The sequence below is a fragment of the Pelodiscus sinensis genome, chromosome 28 (assembly GCF_052426305.1).
Source record: "Pelodiscus sinensis isolate ZL-2025 chromosome 28, ASM5242630v1, whole genome shotgun sequence".
Taxonomy (NCBI): domain Eukaryota; kingdom Metazoa; phylum Chordata; order Testudines; family Trionychidae; genus Pelodiscus; species Pelodiscus sinensis.
The window spans coordinates 8,121,575-8,138,993 of NC_143079.1; the positions used below are offsets into that span (position 1 = coordinate 8,121,575).

The window sequence follows — 17,419 nt, forward strand, 5'->3', positions numbered from 1 at the left end:
TAAAAGTGAAGAAGGTGCAACTTACCCAGAATCACTTCTCTAAGCAACAACAAAAAACACAGCGAGAGGAAGGAGATACATCTGGGACTGTTTACTAGGCACAGAACTGATGTTCTATGTAAGAAAAATTCACCCAACTTTTCCTAAATAGGACACGTCACCAGGTGTGTTTTGCTTTTTGTTTTTCATTTGCTGCAGGGAATTTGCCTTGCCTCGCCTGGAAAACGAGCAGAATCTTAAACACGTTGAAAACAGTTGTGTCATGATTGTAATGTTTCTGACACCAGTACACAGCCAAAGTTACCAGCCCTCTGTGGTACTAGTGGCAGCAGGGGGCCGACAGCTTCTGCAGACCCCTGGGAAAGGTGTGTGTGGGGTAGCTCCATGTGCCCCTAAGAGGTGGGGCTTCAGGCGAATGGGGCAAGGCTGGTGCAGCCAGCTCTTAGTGCCGACCAGACCGTGGCACTGGACTCCCCAAGCCCTCAGAGCCCCAGGCCTTAGAGCTCGTCTTAGGGGTGGGTGAGCTAAGCAGTTGCTTGGAGATGCCATTTTCAAGGGGCCGCCAACGGAGCCAGTGATAGGGGTGGGCCACAAACAACATTTCGGCCCAGCATCACGAGCCATCCCGCTACATTTCCCTGGTTACTCCTTGACCCCCCCTCCCCCACCTTTTTTTTTTTTTTTTGCTTTACAAATATTTCTCTGTTTGGTTTTTTAAAACCAAATGCCCGGGGCCTGGGGCCACCAAATGCCCCTTTGAATCACGGCAACTGCCCCCTTTGCCCATCCCCTATTGGTGGGCCTGAGTAGCAGCAGAGAGTTTAACAAGCTACACTTGGAGGCTCATATTAAGGAAAAAAATCTCCCATTTAGGCATCTAAATAAGGGCCGGATTTTGGAAAGAGCTCAGTCCCCGGGCATGTCTCCAATATGCTGCGTTATAGTGAAAACCTGGACACTCAGTTTGGTGCTTTTCTCGATAATCTGACCCCAACCGTGGGGCGGGGCCCTTTTCAAAATGGAGCTCTTTATGTCTAGTCTATTTCTCTCTTCTCCTTTTGCTCCGACAGCGCAGAAAGCCACTTCAAAGCGTGGTGCCTGTGATAAGAAACAGGAGTTGTGTCTGCTCCAGCCCTATCTAAGGATATCCTAGGGAGGGGTGCTGTAACTGATTTGAATGTTTGCTCAAAGGTAACACACTGCAGCACACAGCAAAATGGTTATTGGCTTGAAGCACTAATCAGAGTTGTCTACTACAAAAGTATTTCTCAACCAGTGGTACGAGTACCCTTAGGGGGACTTGAGAGACGTCTGGGGGGCACGTCAACCCAACTGAAATTTGGAGAAAACTGAATTTCTGTTTTAAGTTTTACAGCGTTTTATTATTTTTGTACTTTTTACAGCCAAACATTTCATCACCCACCTGGTTACGATTAAGTTGTTTAAACAAATGTGTTGCCATGGTAAACACAAACTCTGTGTGTCTGAAAACTGTAGGTACTGGGGGTACTTATAATTATTTTTTTTAGAAGGTTTAAAAAAAGGTTGAGAAACACGCACTTTTGGCCACATGCGTGGTCTTGCACAGGAACGCAAAGCGAAGGCTGCACCACCTCCCGACTCAGCACAACTGATCCTTGGCATAGGATCATAAAGGTGGGATGGGTGAATCTTATGGAGTTCAGGGATTTGCAAAACCCAATTTATCGGACAAGTTATGTACAGTAGGAGGAGGACAGATGTTCTACGTGCTTGATCTTTATTCTTTCTCATGATTTCATACAGTGCTCACATCTCAGGGTGAGGGAAAGGATTTTGAAAGGTGCTGGGCACCTCCTGTCAGGTGTCGGGAACCGTCAGGAGGTTTCGAGGATCCGGGTCAGAAACGATACAGTGTTAGGGACAAGGATCCTGTCTTACATGCCACATGTCAATTACCTGGTGTTATGTAAAGAATAAATTGTTCAACTCGTTCTGACTTGCCTCTTGTTCCAGCCACGAAACACACTCGTCTCTGAGCTGCTGGTCAGAGTTACCATCGCCCATCCTCAGGGTCCAGCCACATTCATGGCCTTAGGTGTGTTTGTTATCATAAAGGTACGGCCGTCACAAAAACATCCTGAGCAGCGCTTGGAAACAAATGCACGACATCTTTTTTAGTAGATGGCTTGGGTTTTCTAAACGAAACTGGGTGTAACCTTGCAACACTTCTCCACCACAGGATGACTAACTTACTGTGCATGTAACAAACCCTCCAGCTACATATTTTGACACCGCCAGGTATATTTAAAGATACAGTACAGTATGGACTGTAGTAGTAAAAGCAGTTCTTGATGTGTGAAACTAAGCTTCTGTCAAGCCATGTCTTGGAAGAAGAGGCAAGATATTGTTTATTATAGTAGGACCTACAGGACCCCACTATGCAAGGCACAGCCTACGGAGAGATGGGAGGGGCTAGCCAATGGATCTACATACCCATTCTACATCATAGGCTATGTCTACACTCGCAGTTTCTTGTGCAAGAAATATGTAAATGAGGCTAAGCATGGCCTATCGCTGAGCCTCATTTGCATACCTAATGAGCTGCCGTTTTTGCAGAAGAGGCTCTTGAGCTAGAAGGAGCTGTCTACACTGCTCCTTCTTATGCAAGAAAAACCCTCTTGCACAATGCTGCTACGCCGATTACGTAGGAATAACGGTATTGCACAAGAGGGTTTTTCTTTCGCAAGAAGGGGCACTGTAGACAACTTCTGACACAAGAGCCTCTTCTGCAAAAATGGCGGCTCATGAGGTATGCAAATGAGGCTCGGTGATATTCCACGCTTACTCTCATTTGCATATTTCTCACGCAAGAAGCCGCGAGTGTAGACATAGCCGCCGACTCCTACTCAGAGCAGCTAGACTGCCCTGCTATTCAGAGCCCTGGTTCCAAGCATAAATGCACCCTAAAGTTACATCAGTAGTAGCCACATCAGTGTTCCCTCTAATCTTTCCCATCTGTGTGTGGAATAAATTTGTCTACATGCACCAAGGCACGAGCAAATGTGCACCACCAATAGAAACACAAACCTAGCTGTGGGGTCTCTCCCGTTGCACCTCCAGCTCCCCCTACTTTTTCCCCACCTGTGTTATACAAGAGAATGTCTTGGGTCCATCTGAAAACCTTCCCCACCCCCAGTGATTTTCCTCACTGCTAATAGATGATACCCGGTTTGGGGGCATAAGCCTCAAACCTGCACCCATCAGTTTGCAGGAGCAGGGCCTGCAGGTAATGGAAACATAAATGGGGGGAGGTGCCTTTGAATGGCTCATCCAGGGTCCCAAGCCCGCACAAGCTGAAGTCAAGACGAGTTTTGAGCCCGTTCGGACACCTTGATTGTTCCTGCTCTTGCCTTTGTTTCCCCAGCCCTGGGAACGGTTTTAGGGCAGGACTCGTCATTCCAGCCCAATGCAAACTCAGCCACGCTGCTCGGGTTTGGAAACCTCCCCCACCCCGCTTGCCCCTGTCCCGGATTCGCTTCGGGGAGCGTGAAGCGAGGGTCTGGCACCGGGCTCCGCTTTCCCCAAGCCCATGCTGCGGCTTGGCTCGCCTCCCCCCCGCACGTCAACCCTGGCAAAGCAGCGAGGCGGGGGAACGCTTCGGGAGCCGCCGCCGCCTCTGGACTCGCTCCCGGCTGCGGGGGGCAGAGGGTTAACAGGGCTGCTCCGGAGCCAATCCCTGCCCGGCTGGGAAGTTGCCCAAGTCTGGGGCGGGGAAGGGGGCGCAGAGCGGAGGGTGCCGGGGGCAGAGGTGCAGCTCCGAGCCCGGGCTGGGTGGAGGTGCCCTGGGAAGGGGGCGCTCGCTCCGAGCCCCGGGGAGCCGCGTTGCGGGCGCTGGGGCGGGCGCAGCAGGTGATCCCTCCCGGGCGGGAGGCGGGGAAGGGGCCCGGCGCCGGGAAGTGAGTCGCCGAGCGGCGGGTTCGCAGCGGGGCCCCGAACATGGCGGAGCAGCCCGGGGCGCCCAGCCCGACCCAGCCGCGCCGGGAGCCGGGGGCAGCGCAGCGCCTGCCGCGCTGAGCCTCCGCCGGGGAGCGCCCGGCCGCCGCCGCCAGCATGGCCCGCTGGATCCCCACCAAGCGGGAGAAGTACGGGGTCGGTGAGTGCGCGCCCCGCCGCCGGGAGACCGCCCGGCCCCCCCGGCTCCCCGCTGCACCCCCACCCCGGCTCCCCGCTGCACCCCCCCCCCCCTGCTCCCCCGCTGAACCCCCCCCGGCTCCCCGCACTGCATCCTCCCGTTGCACCCCCAACTCCCCGCGCTGCACCCCCACATCCCCTCACGGCCCGGGCTCCCTGCTGCACCCCCCCCTGCTCCCCGCTGCCCCCCCGTCTCCCCGCACTGCATCCTCCCGTTGCACCCCCAACTCCCCGCGCTGCACCCCCAAACCCCCTCACGGCCCGGGCTCCCTGCTGCCCCCCCCCCGGCTCTCCGCGCTGCACCCCCCCCCCCCGGCTCTCCGCACTGCACCCGCCCGTTGCACCCCCAACTCCCCGCGCTGCACCCCCTGCACGGCCCGGGCTCCTCGCTGCACCCCCAACTCCCCGCGCTGCACCCCCAAACCTCCTCACGGCCCGGGCTCCTCGCTGAACCCCCCCAGCTCCCCGCACTGCTCCCCCTGCACTGCCCGGGCTCCCCACTGAACCCCCCCAGCTCCCTGCACTGCATCCTCCCGCTGCACCCCCAGCTCTCCGCGCTGCACCCCCAAACCTCCTCACGGCCCGGGCTCCTCGCTGAACCCCCCCAACTCCCCGCGCTGCACCCCCTCACGGCCCAGGCTCCCCACTGAACCCCCTCAGCTCTCTGCGCTGCATCCTCCCGCTGCACCCCCAACTCCCCGTGCTGCACCCCCAAACCTCCTTACGGCCCGAGCTCCCCGCTGCACCCCCCAGCTCTCCGCACTGCACCCCAACTCCCTGCGTTGCACCCCCCCCGCACAGCTCGGGCTCCCCGCTGCTCTTCACCCCCCAAGCCCTTCCTGCTGCACCTCCAACTCCCTCCCGCTGCACCCCCACACCCAACACGGCCAGGGCTCCCCGCTGCACCCCCTAACTCCCCACACTGCACACCCCCTAACACCCTCCTGCTGTACCCTCCACCCCACATGGCCGGGGTTCCCCGCTGCACCCCCACATCCCACATGGCCCAGGCTCCCTGCTGCACCCCCCTAACACCCTCCTGCTGAACCCCCAACTCCCCACACTGCACCCCCCCAACACCCTTCCGCTGCACGTGCCCCCCACCTCACACTCCCGGGTTCCCTGCTGTACTGCCTGGGCTTCCCACTGCACCCTCCCAACTGCACGTCCCCCGAACATCCCCTGCATTGCCCGGGCTCCCCACTGCACCCCCCCAGCACCCCACTTTGGCTGGGCTCCCCCGCACTCTGCGGTCTGCCCATGCCGCTCTGCCCATTGCAGCCCCCACCTTGCCTTCACTGCAAACTCCTTCCAAATATCCCCCCCACTGCAATGATCACTGCAGCCCCCGAACACCTTCTCCAGTGCAAACCCTATTTCAGCCCCCATCCCGAACACTCTCCCCAGGCATTCTCCTTGGACGCCTCTCTCTGCAACTCTTCACCCCGTATACTCCCCTCACTGCAGCGCCCTCCCTCCCACTATAGCCCCCAGTCCTAAACACCCCACCCCCCGCAACCCTCGACACTTCCCCTCTGCCCTACTGCAACCCCCCATCCTCAACACTCCCCCTGCACCCTTTGCCTTATTGCAAATACCTTACAACCCAAACACTGTCCAGCTGCCCCACTACAGCCCTCCAACCCAAATGCTCCTCTAGTGCCCTGCCCTGTCTGCTTCCCGCTGCCTGGATTTCCCTGTACACCCTCCTACCCCAGTGCATGCGCTCTCTTGCTGTTCCACTCCACCCCCATGCAACTCCCCCTCTCTCCTCTGATCCCACCCGCTGCGTCCCCAGGCACTCTGCTATGGCCTCTACTCCACGGGCTCTCAGACTTCATTGTACCACCACCCAGTTACTCTGTGAAGAAAGTCTGAACCCCATCTCCTGGCCTAGGGGGGACAAAGTTAATGAGCAAAGGCTTCAACCCCAGGCAGCAGGCCTGAGCCCTGGCAATCCCATTAAAACGGGGCTGTGACCAATTTTCCCTCTAATCTTTTCCATCCACGTGTGGATTTTTTCCTCACCCATGTGCAGAATAATTTTTCTATGTGCACTGAGGTATATGCTTATGTGCACCACCAGTATAAACACAAACCTAGCTGTGGGTGCTCTGCTAATCAGCTGGGTGGCACTTGAATCTCTCCTGAGCAGTTGCCCAAGCACTCAGCTTACAGGGAACACTGGTAGGGATGTTAAAATTAGATTAATCGACGAATCAAAGAGTCGATGGAATTTTCATCGACTATTCGATTAGTCGAGAAAGGCGCTTTTGCTTTGACATGTAGCAAGAGCCGGCTGGGCTGTTGCTATATTTCAAAGGCGGAAGTGCCCTGCAGTGTTTCGCCTTTGAAATGTACAAGATCCCCAGGGTTCTCTGAGTCCCCCTCTGGCCCCAGACTCCAGGTGGCGCTTCCGCTTTGGAATGTACAAGAGCCCCAGCAGGGACTCTTGTACATTTCAAAGGTGGAACGCCACTGCTGCGCACTTACCCCCTCCCACGGAGCTGGGGGGAACTGGATTTTAAGCCGGCTCCCCCACCCTTTGTATCCCTTCCTCTTCCACTGCTCCCTTGCTTCCTCTTTGAGATAGAAGCAGCAAGGGGGGAGAAGGACTAGTATGTCAACTATCTGATAAGCTTACATCCCTAAACACTGGTGGTGACTCACTTGTGGGTCCTGACCCACAGTTTGAGAACTGCTGCTTTACTCCCCCAGGGCGCTTCCCCTCACACGCTACGCCAGCCATCTCTGTGTATGCACCTATGCAACCTCTTCCCCCACCCCAACATGCCTTGCTCTCTCACTATGCACCTCCCTCTGCAGCTACCCCCTCACCACTGCGCTCTCTGAAACCCCTACCCGTGTTCCCTTCTCCCTCAGCAGCCCCGCCTGTGGTCCCAGCGAATATTCATCTCCCCTCTGATTCGTTATTTGCGTAGCTCCTGCCCCACAGCACCTGCGATTCCCCCGCCCTACTGCAGTTTCTCTCACCCCCTTCACCCCACGTTGATTTTTCTCTCATTTGTCTCCACCCTGCTTATTTAATTTCTTCTCCCATCCCCATTCATGACCTTTTGACTTCATGCCACCCACCCCTTCTAGCTTGCCCCTTTGAATTCTTCTGACTGCATTTTGATTCCCTTGCGCTACTCTTTGATTCCTCCCTCCCCCCCCCCCCCACACACACACTTTGGTCTTTGCCTGGAGCTTTCAGCTGCTGATATTCCTTGGGACTTTATTTAGCTTCGAGACCTTGGAGTTGGAAGGGGGGATCGAGACCCAGCGTAGTTCTGTGTTGCTTTGGTTTTCATTCACTACTGCAAGTGTGTCTCCTGCCTTAGAACTGACCCTGGTTGTGGGGTGCTTGTTGGCACTCCAGTCTGCCTCTACGGCGGCCTCCGAAGGCCATCCAGATGGGGAAGGAAGGGGGAGACAGCGACAGTGACTGTGCTGCAGTGTCTGGCTTCCTTGCCCCCATGGGTTATAGGGAGTGGAATGGGGTACGGAGGACTGAGGGTATGTCTGTGCAATGATTCCGGGAGAGGAAGCTTCACCGAGTGGCATAGGGAAGTGGGAGTGGAGAGAGAAGCTGCAAAACTGAGGTGGGAGCTGCCTGGCGGCATTTTAAAATAATCATGAAATGCTGATTTACCACCTCTTAGAGCAAACATAGCACTCGCTGTCCGGCTTCCCCTTTTTGGAGAGCTTGATGAATTGAAACCCACAATTGTTTGAGCCGGTGTAGAAAATACCCTTCAGAAAACAGAAGAGCATCAGGCAGGAAACCACTAATAACACAAACCAGCCTTCAAAGCTTATTTTAACAAGGCGACCCCTTCTTTTCTCCTGGGAAACTTTTTGAAGTGGAGGAAGCTTTTAAATTTAGTAGTTGAAAAGTGACTGCTCTGGTGAGGCTGTTTGGTACCGTTCCGCCCAGCCATGAAAAGAGATCAAGGCCCTGATCCTGCTCTGGATTGCACAGGATAGGGCGTCTGTTGACTTCAAAAGGGCCCTTGTAACTGCTGGGCTGGCCCGCTGCATGGTCAGGGCCGAAGTGTCATTTTATGGCTTAATGAAGCGTTAGTAAATGTAGCATGGACTTATCTAGCTGCTCCCCTGGTAGCTTTAAGGGCGGGTGACGCTGCACACCCTGAACTTTGTTTCTTTCTGTGCTGGCAGTAACTCAGGCTCTCTCGTACGTTGGTATATTTCATTGGGGGTGTGGGAGCCGGTGGCTGTGGAACCCCCCCCCCCACCCCTCCCGGGGTTTCTCTGAGAGCTGCCAGCCTTGAGAATGTATAACTTGCATAAGGATGTGAAATTGACAAAATAATCCTCACTCGAACACACTGTGTTCAGACCCACTCCTGAGCAAGGCGTGTTAGGAGAGCTGCACTCCGCTCCAGGAACAGCCTTCGGTGGGAGGTGACTCAGACACCATTCTTTCATGTTTCAGGGGTTAGTAATTTGCAGCTGGTCTGTATTTCCCTAGAGCGGAACTAGCCTGTGAGTAGGTAGAGTGGAGCCCGTGTTTTGTACATTTCCCCGATTTTCCAACACGGGCAAAATAAGTAGGTGTGCAGGGTATTTTAAAGGTAGGAATCCTTATTTCCTCTTTACTTGGGCATGGAGTCCCTTGCGTTTTGCCTTTTTGGTCAATTTCACTCGCACAGTTAATAGAGTTAATTTCATACAGGGGGTAACTCTAATGAAGCGGAGGTTTGATGATTATACTTGGCATGAAGGCATTTTCGTTCTCACTTTCATTTCTGGCTGGCTAATATACAACAGAGGTGCACGTCAAGTGTTTAATTCCAAGGCCCCAATCTTGCGCTTACAGAACATGTTAAACTGACTTTTAAACTGGCTCCCCTTGTGGACCAGCACCTGCCTGGCACCCCACGCTGCTGCCTCTGATACAGAGGCAGCAGCACAGAGTGGCAGGGGGCTCCTCGGGAGTGGAGCCGGAGTGCACTGGCTGCTGGCCCCGCCCCCAGGGACCGTAGAATAGTCGAGTAACCGATAAGAGTTCACGAGGTTAATCAACTATCCAATTAACCGATATTTAACATCCCTAAGTGGGATGTGTCATGGTAGTAAAACTCAGCACGTGCACCAGCGTTTGCTGAATCTGGGCCTTTCCTTGGAAAAGCTTTTAGATGTTTCCTTTAATGCTTGTGGACTGCACACGATGGAAGAGGTGAACGAAGGGGCATTAAACTCTTCCTCCCTGCTGCCTCACCAACATGCTCTCCCTGGGAATCCCAACCTGGGAGTCCTCTCTGAATGAGAGGATCGTACCGTGGGCAAGCCTGCCAACCAGCGGGCCTATGAGTGTTCATTAGGGTGGCCTTTGTGACGAGGAACTGAGTGGAGACCACAAGGTCATATCATTTAGGCTACTAGACAGTAACAGATCCAAGTTGCGCGTGGTCGGGTTTTTTCTTTCCTTTTTTTTGAGCCTAGAATGGAAACATGATGACTGATAGAAAATAGTCTCTGCTTTTGACACGACCGCAGTGACGACTGAATGCATGTCAGAGGGGACTCTGCAACTTTGAACAGCCTTGTGACGCGTTCCCCAAAAGTAACCGCTGTGATCCTTGGATTTCTTCAAATTGCAGTGCACAAAGATTTGTTTCCTGTGCTGTTGTGGGCAGTCTTTTCCAAGGGCTTGGCTTGGCTTCTCTTGCACGGGCTCTCCTTAGAAGAGTGCCTCGTATTCAGTGTGTGTCTTAATAAGTGTGCTATGCGGAGATGCAGTGCTATCAGTTGGTTTGAAAGTTGCATGGAAAGGAGTTGCAATTGACTCTACATTTGATGTGTTCATCGTCTGATTGATTTAAAATGATTAATTGGTGGCAAGGAACTCAGTGGCATTATTCCTTTCTCTTCTGGCTCCTTGTAGTTGTCTTTTGATCTATTAACACCACTAAATGTTGTCTACATTTACCCCTGGGCTACGTCTACACTGGCCCCTTTTCCGGAAGGGGCATGTAAATTTCACGAGTCGTCGTAGGGAAATCCGCGGGGGATTTAAATATCCCCCGCGGCATTTAAATAAAAATGTCCGCCGCTTTTTTCCGGCTTTTAAAAAAGCCGGAAAAGAGCGTCTAGACTGGCCCCGATCCTCCGGAAAAAGTGCCCTTTTCCGGAGGCTCTTATTCCTACCTTGAAGTAGGAATAAGAGCCTCTGGAAAAGGGCACTTTTTCCGGAGGATCGGGGCCAGTCTAGACGCTCTTTTCCGGCTTTTTTAAAAGCCGGAAAAAAGCGGCGGACATTTTTATTTAAATGCCGCGGGGGATATTTAAATCCCCCGCGGATTTCCCTACGACGACTCGTGAAATTTACATGCCCCTTCCGGAAAAGGGGCCAGTGTAGACGTAGCCCTGGTGTTATCAGAGGGTGTGTCTAGACTACATGCCTCCTTCGACGGAGGCATGTAGATTAGCCAGATCGGAAGAGGGAAATGAAGCCGCGATTAAAATAATCGCGGCTTCATTTAAATTTAAATGGCTGCCCCGATCTGCCGATCAGCTGTTTGTCGGCAGATCGGGAGAGTCTGGACGCGATGCCCCGACAAAGAAGCCTTTCTTCATCGACACAGGTAAACCTGGTTTCACGAGGCTTACCTGTGTCGATGAAGAAAGGCTTCTTTGTCGGGGCATCGCGTCCACACTCTCCCGATCTGCCGACAAACAGCTGATCGGCAGATCGGGGCAGCCATTTAAATTTAAATGAAGCCGCGATTATTTTAATCGCGGCTTCATTTCCCTCTTCCGATCTGGCTAATCTACATGCCTCCGTCGAAGGAGGCATGTAGTCTAGACACACCCAGACTGAGGTTCCTTTACTCATGTGGTTAAACACTGGAATAAGTTGCCTAGGGAGGCTGTGGAATCTCCATCTCTGGAGATATTTAAGAGCAGGTTAGACATCTAACTGGTGGTCTAGATCGAGGTGGGCAAAAGGGCCTTTGTTACTGCCACTCCCCTGCCCCCAGACTAGGGTCTGGGGGTGGGGGAGCACGCAAAACTTCCTCCTGCCCTGGCAGGACCACACAGCGCTTTGAAGTGCCATGCACTCCTCACAGGGTGGGAGGAGCTGTCACGTGCTCCCCACCCCCCAAGTCCTGATTGGCCTGGGGCAGGAGGAGTGCCCAAAGTTTCCTCCACCCGCCCCACCCTGCGAGGAGCCGGGACCGCAGACAGGAGCCGATCCACAAGAGGAGCCAGTTTAAAAATCAGTTCCCTTTACAGACCGGCTTCCATCTGCCACCCTGCATTGCTGCTTCTGATACAGAGGCAGCAGTGTGGGGGGTGGGAGAGAGGTGGCTTCGGCAGCTCCTGTCTCTTTCTCCTCTCCTCCCGCAGCCTCTGATACAGATGCAGCAAGGGGGGGGGGGGGAGTGTGTGTAGCTTTTTAGATGAATTTATAAGCTCAGACTTATCGGTTAATCATTTAAATGTCTAGACGCTAATATCAAATTCTGAGGGCTTATTTGTACATAGAGTTGCACTGATTTAACTTACATTGTGAATTTTAAATCAATTTAGTTAATTTGGTGGAAAATATTACATGGGTGTGATTACTATTATTTCAGATTAAACCAGATTTGTTTTGCTTTAGCTGAAATCGATTAGAAAAAGATTTATGATCAACCTAAAATAACCTGGCTTGCATATAGAATGATATGGAGATACCAAATTGTGTGATTTTTTTTTTTAACCAGTTTCACTAATCTGGTGCAGTTTTTGCATGTGGACTCTTGCATTGATTTAGACCTGCTTTAATCAGTGTTGCTTGCACTTGCAAATTTACAGATGCAAACTAAACCACTATAATCAGTTTCAACCTGATGTAAGAGTCCACATACACAATCAGCACCAGTTCCATTCAATTGATTTATGTTTAACCAATGCAAATTCTGAGTGTATACAAGCCTGAGTCATTCCTGAAGTGGCAACATAGGAGGTTCCACCCATTTAACTAAACCACTGCAAGTTTGTGTGTAGACAAGGAGTGGGTCATTTTTTATGTGCATGAAATTGAGAAACCGCTCATGTGAAGTGCCTGTTGCTTTCTTTGTGGGTCTGCTCCTACTCCTGTTGCCGTTGGTCATAGGCAGAGCCCACAACCCCTTCTGACGGTTAGGGCCGGATTAAGGGGGGGACTAGCCAGGCAGATGCCCAGGGCGCCTGATGGCAGCTGTAAAGGGCGCCGTGCGCCTGGAAGCAGAGCCGCGCATGTGTCGTGCACCCGCTGCTCAGGGTGCAGGAATGGCTCAAGCCGGCCCTGCTGACAGTAACAGGGGCATGATAAAGCCCTGTCATGCTTGCTGCTAGGTTTTCGTAAATAATCAATTTCATGACTGCTTGTTCCGAAACTACATTAACCCTTCCTACACTAGATGTAAGGAACTAGTTGATTATCCGATAAGCAAAAACTCCTCCTAAAAAAAGTTCCTCGACTAGTCACTTCCCCTCCCCCCACCCTTGCTGCCTCCAACAGAGGCAACAAGGGGGAGCAGGAGCGGGTGCTGGGGGGAGCTGGCTTAAGCCGGTTCCCCCAGCACTGTCTCGGCAGGGGGCATGGGAGTAGTGTGAACCCGGTGCAAGCCAGAAATCAGCTGATTCCTGACTCACGTCCAATCCCAGATGCTGCGACTGCTTTTTAAATGTATTAAGAGCCTACATTTAAAAGGCAGAGCCACAGCAGGGATAGCTGCCCCGACGGGGAGCTAACCCTGCTGCGGCTCCCCTGCTTATCGACTAATAAACTAGTCGATGGGAAATCCGTCGACTAATTGATTCAGCTGTATTTAACATCCCTATCCTACACTGCTTGTTACCCAGTCCTCATTCTGAAATGTACACTTTGTGTAAATTGTTCTACTGGAACGTGTGATCTGAACCATGTTTTCTTGCAAGCTCTTTGACTTACGGATTTTCTCTGCCTCCTCTTTGCTGGATGGCAGAGGTATAATTTCCCATTGCCTTTAACACAGCAGCAGTGAAACTGACCATGTACTGTATAGCGGGTAGGCAAAGGAGGGCGATGCAGAAGTAGTCTGTCTGTGCAGGACGTTGTTTGGATGAAATTTGTGTTTAATGGTTACAAGGGCAGGCTCGTGTGCTAGCATCCTGGGAAGGATTTTTTTTTTAAAGGAGGCAGCCCTCAGCACGGTATTAGAAAACTAAGACTATGTGCAGGCTTCCCTCATCTTCTTTCCCATGGATTTTTAAAGACCTTGCATAGAGCCCAGCAAATCTGCAGATATCTGCTTTATATCCGTGGGCATCTGCATCTGCGGATGTGAATGTGGATAGCCCTGGCTGATTTTTGTGGGTTCAAATGTTGTGTTTAGAACCCTGCAAATTTGCTGATCTCTTTATATCTGTGGGTATCTGCCCCTGCAAATGTGGATGCAGACGTCAGTAGATACATTTACAGGGATCTAATCACATGCTTGGGTACCTAGGGTTGGCAGATGACGAGAGCAGGGAACCCAAGAAGAACAGCGCGGAGCAACTGAAGTCCTGCTGTTGGTTTAACAGGACTGGATGGAGCAGCCCAGCATGGCTAATGCTTTTCAAGGTGGGAGTTCCTAGAGTGGCTGTTTTTCACAGGAAGGGAGGTGGGAGGAAGGCAGTTAGGAGGTCCCTGAATCCTGCTTTTTTTGACAGGAAGGAGGGACAATGTGAGGATAGGGTTGCCAGATGGTTTAAATCAAAATATCCCCCCCCCCCCCAAAAAAAAAACACCAGGAAAAAAATTCTGGGGGGGAGGCAAGGGGGAAACTAAAGTTGTTGAGCCAAAAAGGAAAAAAAAGTGGGGGGGGGGGGGAGGGGAGAGGGTCAGACCAAAGTTGTTAAGCAAAAAAAAAAAAAAAAGATACTGCACCTTTAAATGGTCCCACACTCCTCAGTTCCCCGCCCCCGCCAGACGTGGCAGGGGAAAATTGTCCCCGCTGGGCTTCTGTCCGAGGGAAACAGAAAATATTTCATATTTCACATGTCTGGTATTTTTTCTTTCTTTTTACTGGACGGGGAACCCAAATACTGGACAGCCCGGGTGAAAACCGGCCACCTGGCAACCCTGTGTGAGGATCTGGGTGGCCTCTGAGGCACTGCCTTTTTGAGAAGAAGGGAGCAGGAGCAAGGAGCAGAGGGACAGGTTAAGAGCGGGGCTGGGAAGCGAAATGCCTCCTGCCTGGCCAGGCCAGGAAGCAGGCAGTTGCAATAGAGGGGCACCGCACAGATATGCGAGGCAAGAGACTGACCTGCTGGGTGAAAACTGTGTCTGTGGAAATCAAATCCACCTGGTTACAGGAGTTGGCACAGGGTGTGACCCAGCACAGTGGGCTGTGTCCTGGGAGGAGCCAGTATTGGGGAAACTTTCCAAACTCTGCTCTGCAGAGCGGCTATTGAGCAATTGATTTCCGAGGGTGGTTCCACTCATGAAACAGTTGCTGATTTTGGCAAGTAGGCTGGGATTTTCAAAGGTGCCTAAGGGAATTAGGCACCAATCCACTGGGAGCTGAAGGCCTTCACTCCCCTTTCAAATCTCAGTTATAGCCTTGGAGCCAACATCTGAGAGGACCAGGACCCTTGCTCTGCATTCTCTTGTGGTGTTCGCTGCTAGAGTCTGCTTTAGCTGTTCCTCCTAGCTGCTTGAGCTGCAGTTTTAAGGGCAAAGGTGCCTTGTTGATGGAGAGGGGGCCTTTCCTTCCAGAAGGTTACTGTGCTCTCCTTTATTTTTCTAAACCACTTTCCGTCTCCTAGGGTGTGTCTAAATTACATGGCTCCATCGGTGGAGCCATGTAGATTAGGCTGATCGGCAAAGGGAAATGAAGCCGCGATTTAAATAATCACGGCTTCATTTAAATTTAAATGGCTGCCGCGCTGAGCCGACAAACAGCTGATCAGCTGTTTGTCGGCTCAGTGTGCTAGTCTGGACACTCCCATGCTGACCTGAAAGCCCTTTATCATCCATTATGCCTCATAGGATGAGGTTTACCGGGGACGTCGATAAAGGGCTTTCATGTCAGCAGGGGAGCGTCCAGACTGCCCCGATCTGCCGACAAACAGAGCGGGGCAGCCATTTAAATTTAAATGAAGCCGTGATTATTTAAATCGCGGCTTCATTTCCCTTTGCCGAACAAACAAATCTACATGGCTCCGTCGACGGAGCCATGTAGTTTAGACACACTCCTAAAGGTGGCCAGATTGTTACTTCTGTTACAGATTGTGCGGGCCTCGGGGTAAACGCTGTGTTGATTAGTGATCAGCACCAGGCTCAGATTAGCTCAGACCCCAAAGCTCTCAAATTATAGCCACTATGCCGCCAGAACGAGCTCTCCCCAGCTGATCATGTCCCGATGACATGGCCTGATTGGGTGTGTTGCATGTGCCGTGGCAGTAAGTCGAAATATCCCTTGTACACTATTAGTACGATGCTTTTATTAGTGAAAGTTGTGTTATCTGGCACTTTACCAGCTGGAACGCTCTATACATCTGCATTTCTGATCTTCATTGGAAGTCTGGTTGGTGCGGAGCCGGCCAACTCCCTACCTGGCTCCACGTGGCTCCCAGGAAGTGGGGACAAGTCCCTGCTGCTCCTTGGTGGAGGAATAGCCCCAGGGGCTCCGTGTGCTGCCCCCACCCTGTCCCGCCTACTGGCTTTGCAGCTCCCGGCCAATGGGAGCTGTGGGGGCGGTGCTTGTGGGCGGAGGCAGTGCTCAGAGCTGCCTAGCCACACCTCTTCCTATGTTTCCGTTTTCAGGGTGTTGCCCAAAGTGAGCGCTCCCCACATCTGGCACCCCAAAGCCCCTCCCGTGCCCATCCCCTGCCAAATTCCCTCCCTCTTCATTAACGAGAATTTTTAACGTACCACCACCTCCCAGCAAGCCGGGTAACCGAGCTTTTACTGTATTTAGATTGTAAGTTCTTTGAGGCAGAGACTGGCTTTTTGTTTGTGGTGTTTGTGCTGTATCTACAGTGGTGGGGATGTGGTCTAGCACCGAGGTCATTTGGCACTGCCCCAGTGCAAAAAAATAATCGCAGTAGAGTTCTTCATGTACTAGAGGTTTTAGCCCCATGCCTGCATCCATTAGCTAGGGCTAAACACAGCTTTGAAGCACTGTCTGATGCACAGTTAATTTGCATTCAGTTTCTGACAACCAATTAATTTTTGATCTGCCTGGGGTGACCCTGGCAAACTGTGAAAAAGCTTAGCCAACGATGGACTTCAACTTGTTACAAGCGAACAAATGAGCCCGTTTTTCTCTCTGCAGCTAGTAGCAACATTGGCTCGTGGAGGCTTACTGCATTCTTGTCCCGTATTGTGGCAGCGAAGGGAAAGACAAAACCTGTACCGTCATCCCTTTTAATTGATTGTTTCGGTTCGAGACAGACTTTCATTGTGTGTGATAAGAGTATTAAGCAGTTTAGACTTCAGTATTGTACGAGGGGCAGTGTCGGGTTGCAATTAAAAATGTTTAAATGCCTTTCCTGTTATTAATAACTGAGATTATAACTGCTAGAATTTTAATACTTGGGGCCTTGATTTTCAGAGTGGCTGAGTACCTACCTTTGACTTTATTTGGAGAGTCAAGCAGAGATGTGAAAGTGTAAACGTGCACACGGTTAACCGATGAATCTGGGCCCAGTTACACGCTTAAATACCAGCTCCTTGCGTACACTGGTGCCTGGGGAGTGGCCTGGCCTACCACTCCACAGCCCGTGTAAACATGCAACCAATGATATTTTCAGTGGTAACACATTTACCTAAATGAACACAGTTTAACATCCCTAGCAAGTGCTCAGTAATTTTTGAAAATTACTTGCTAGTTTTTCATGATGCTGTTTACGTTGTGTGCTGCTGATTTACTTCACTTTGAATATGGATCTATTGTAAGTTTCACTTCTTGATTCTCGCACGCCAGCCTGCTGTTGCAGTGTTTGGGTTGGAATCAATGCTCAGGCAGATGTTGTAATTCCAGATCAAAACTGCCTTCACTGAAATAATAATACTTAAAAAAAAAAGCCAAATGTTTTATGTTTGGTAAAAGTTCTTGAAAAGAAAAGTCCCTGATGAAGTGACCATGTATCAGCGAAACCAGGCAAACATTTTCACACCTTCCTCCAACTGTATTCCAAATTGTGCTGATTGGTTGCCACGCTGACAGCAATACAAACACGACTTTTAAATGAACATTAGAAAGGGTCTGATCTTTTTCAC

The 17,419-nt window shown here is 51.8% G+C and overlaps 1 protein-coding gene across 1 annotated transcript in view; it reads left to right on the forward strand.

Annotated features, from left to right (window-relative positions):
• Positions 1 to 3,645: 3,645 nt before the first annotated feature.
• Positions 3,646 to 17,419, forward strand: part of DOCK5 (dedicator of cytokinesis 5) — a 187,269-nt gene continuing 173,495 nt past the window's right edge. The window contains exon 1 of the mRNA XM_075910678.2: positions 3,646 to 4,135. Coding sequence (XP_075766793.1) covers positions 4,093 to 4,135 — 43 coding nt within the window. The 5' untranslated portion in view covers positions 3,646 to 4,092. The remainder of the gene's footprint in view (positions 4,136 to 17,419) is intronic.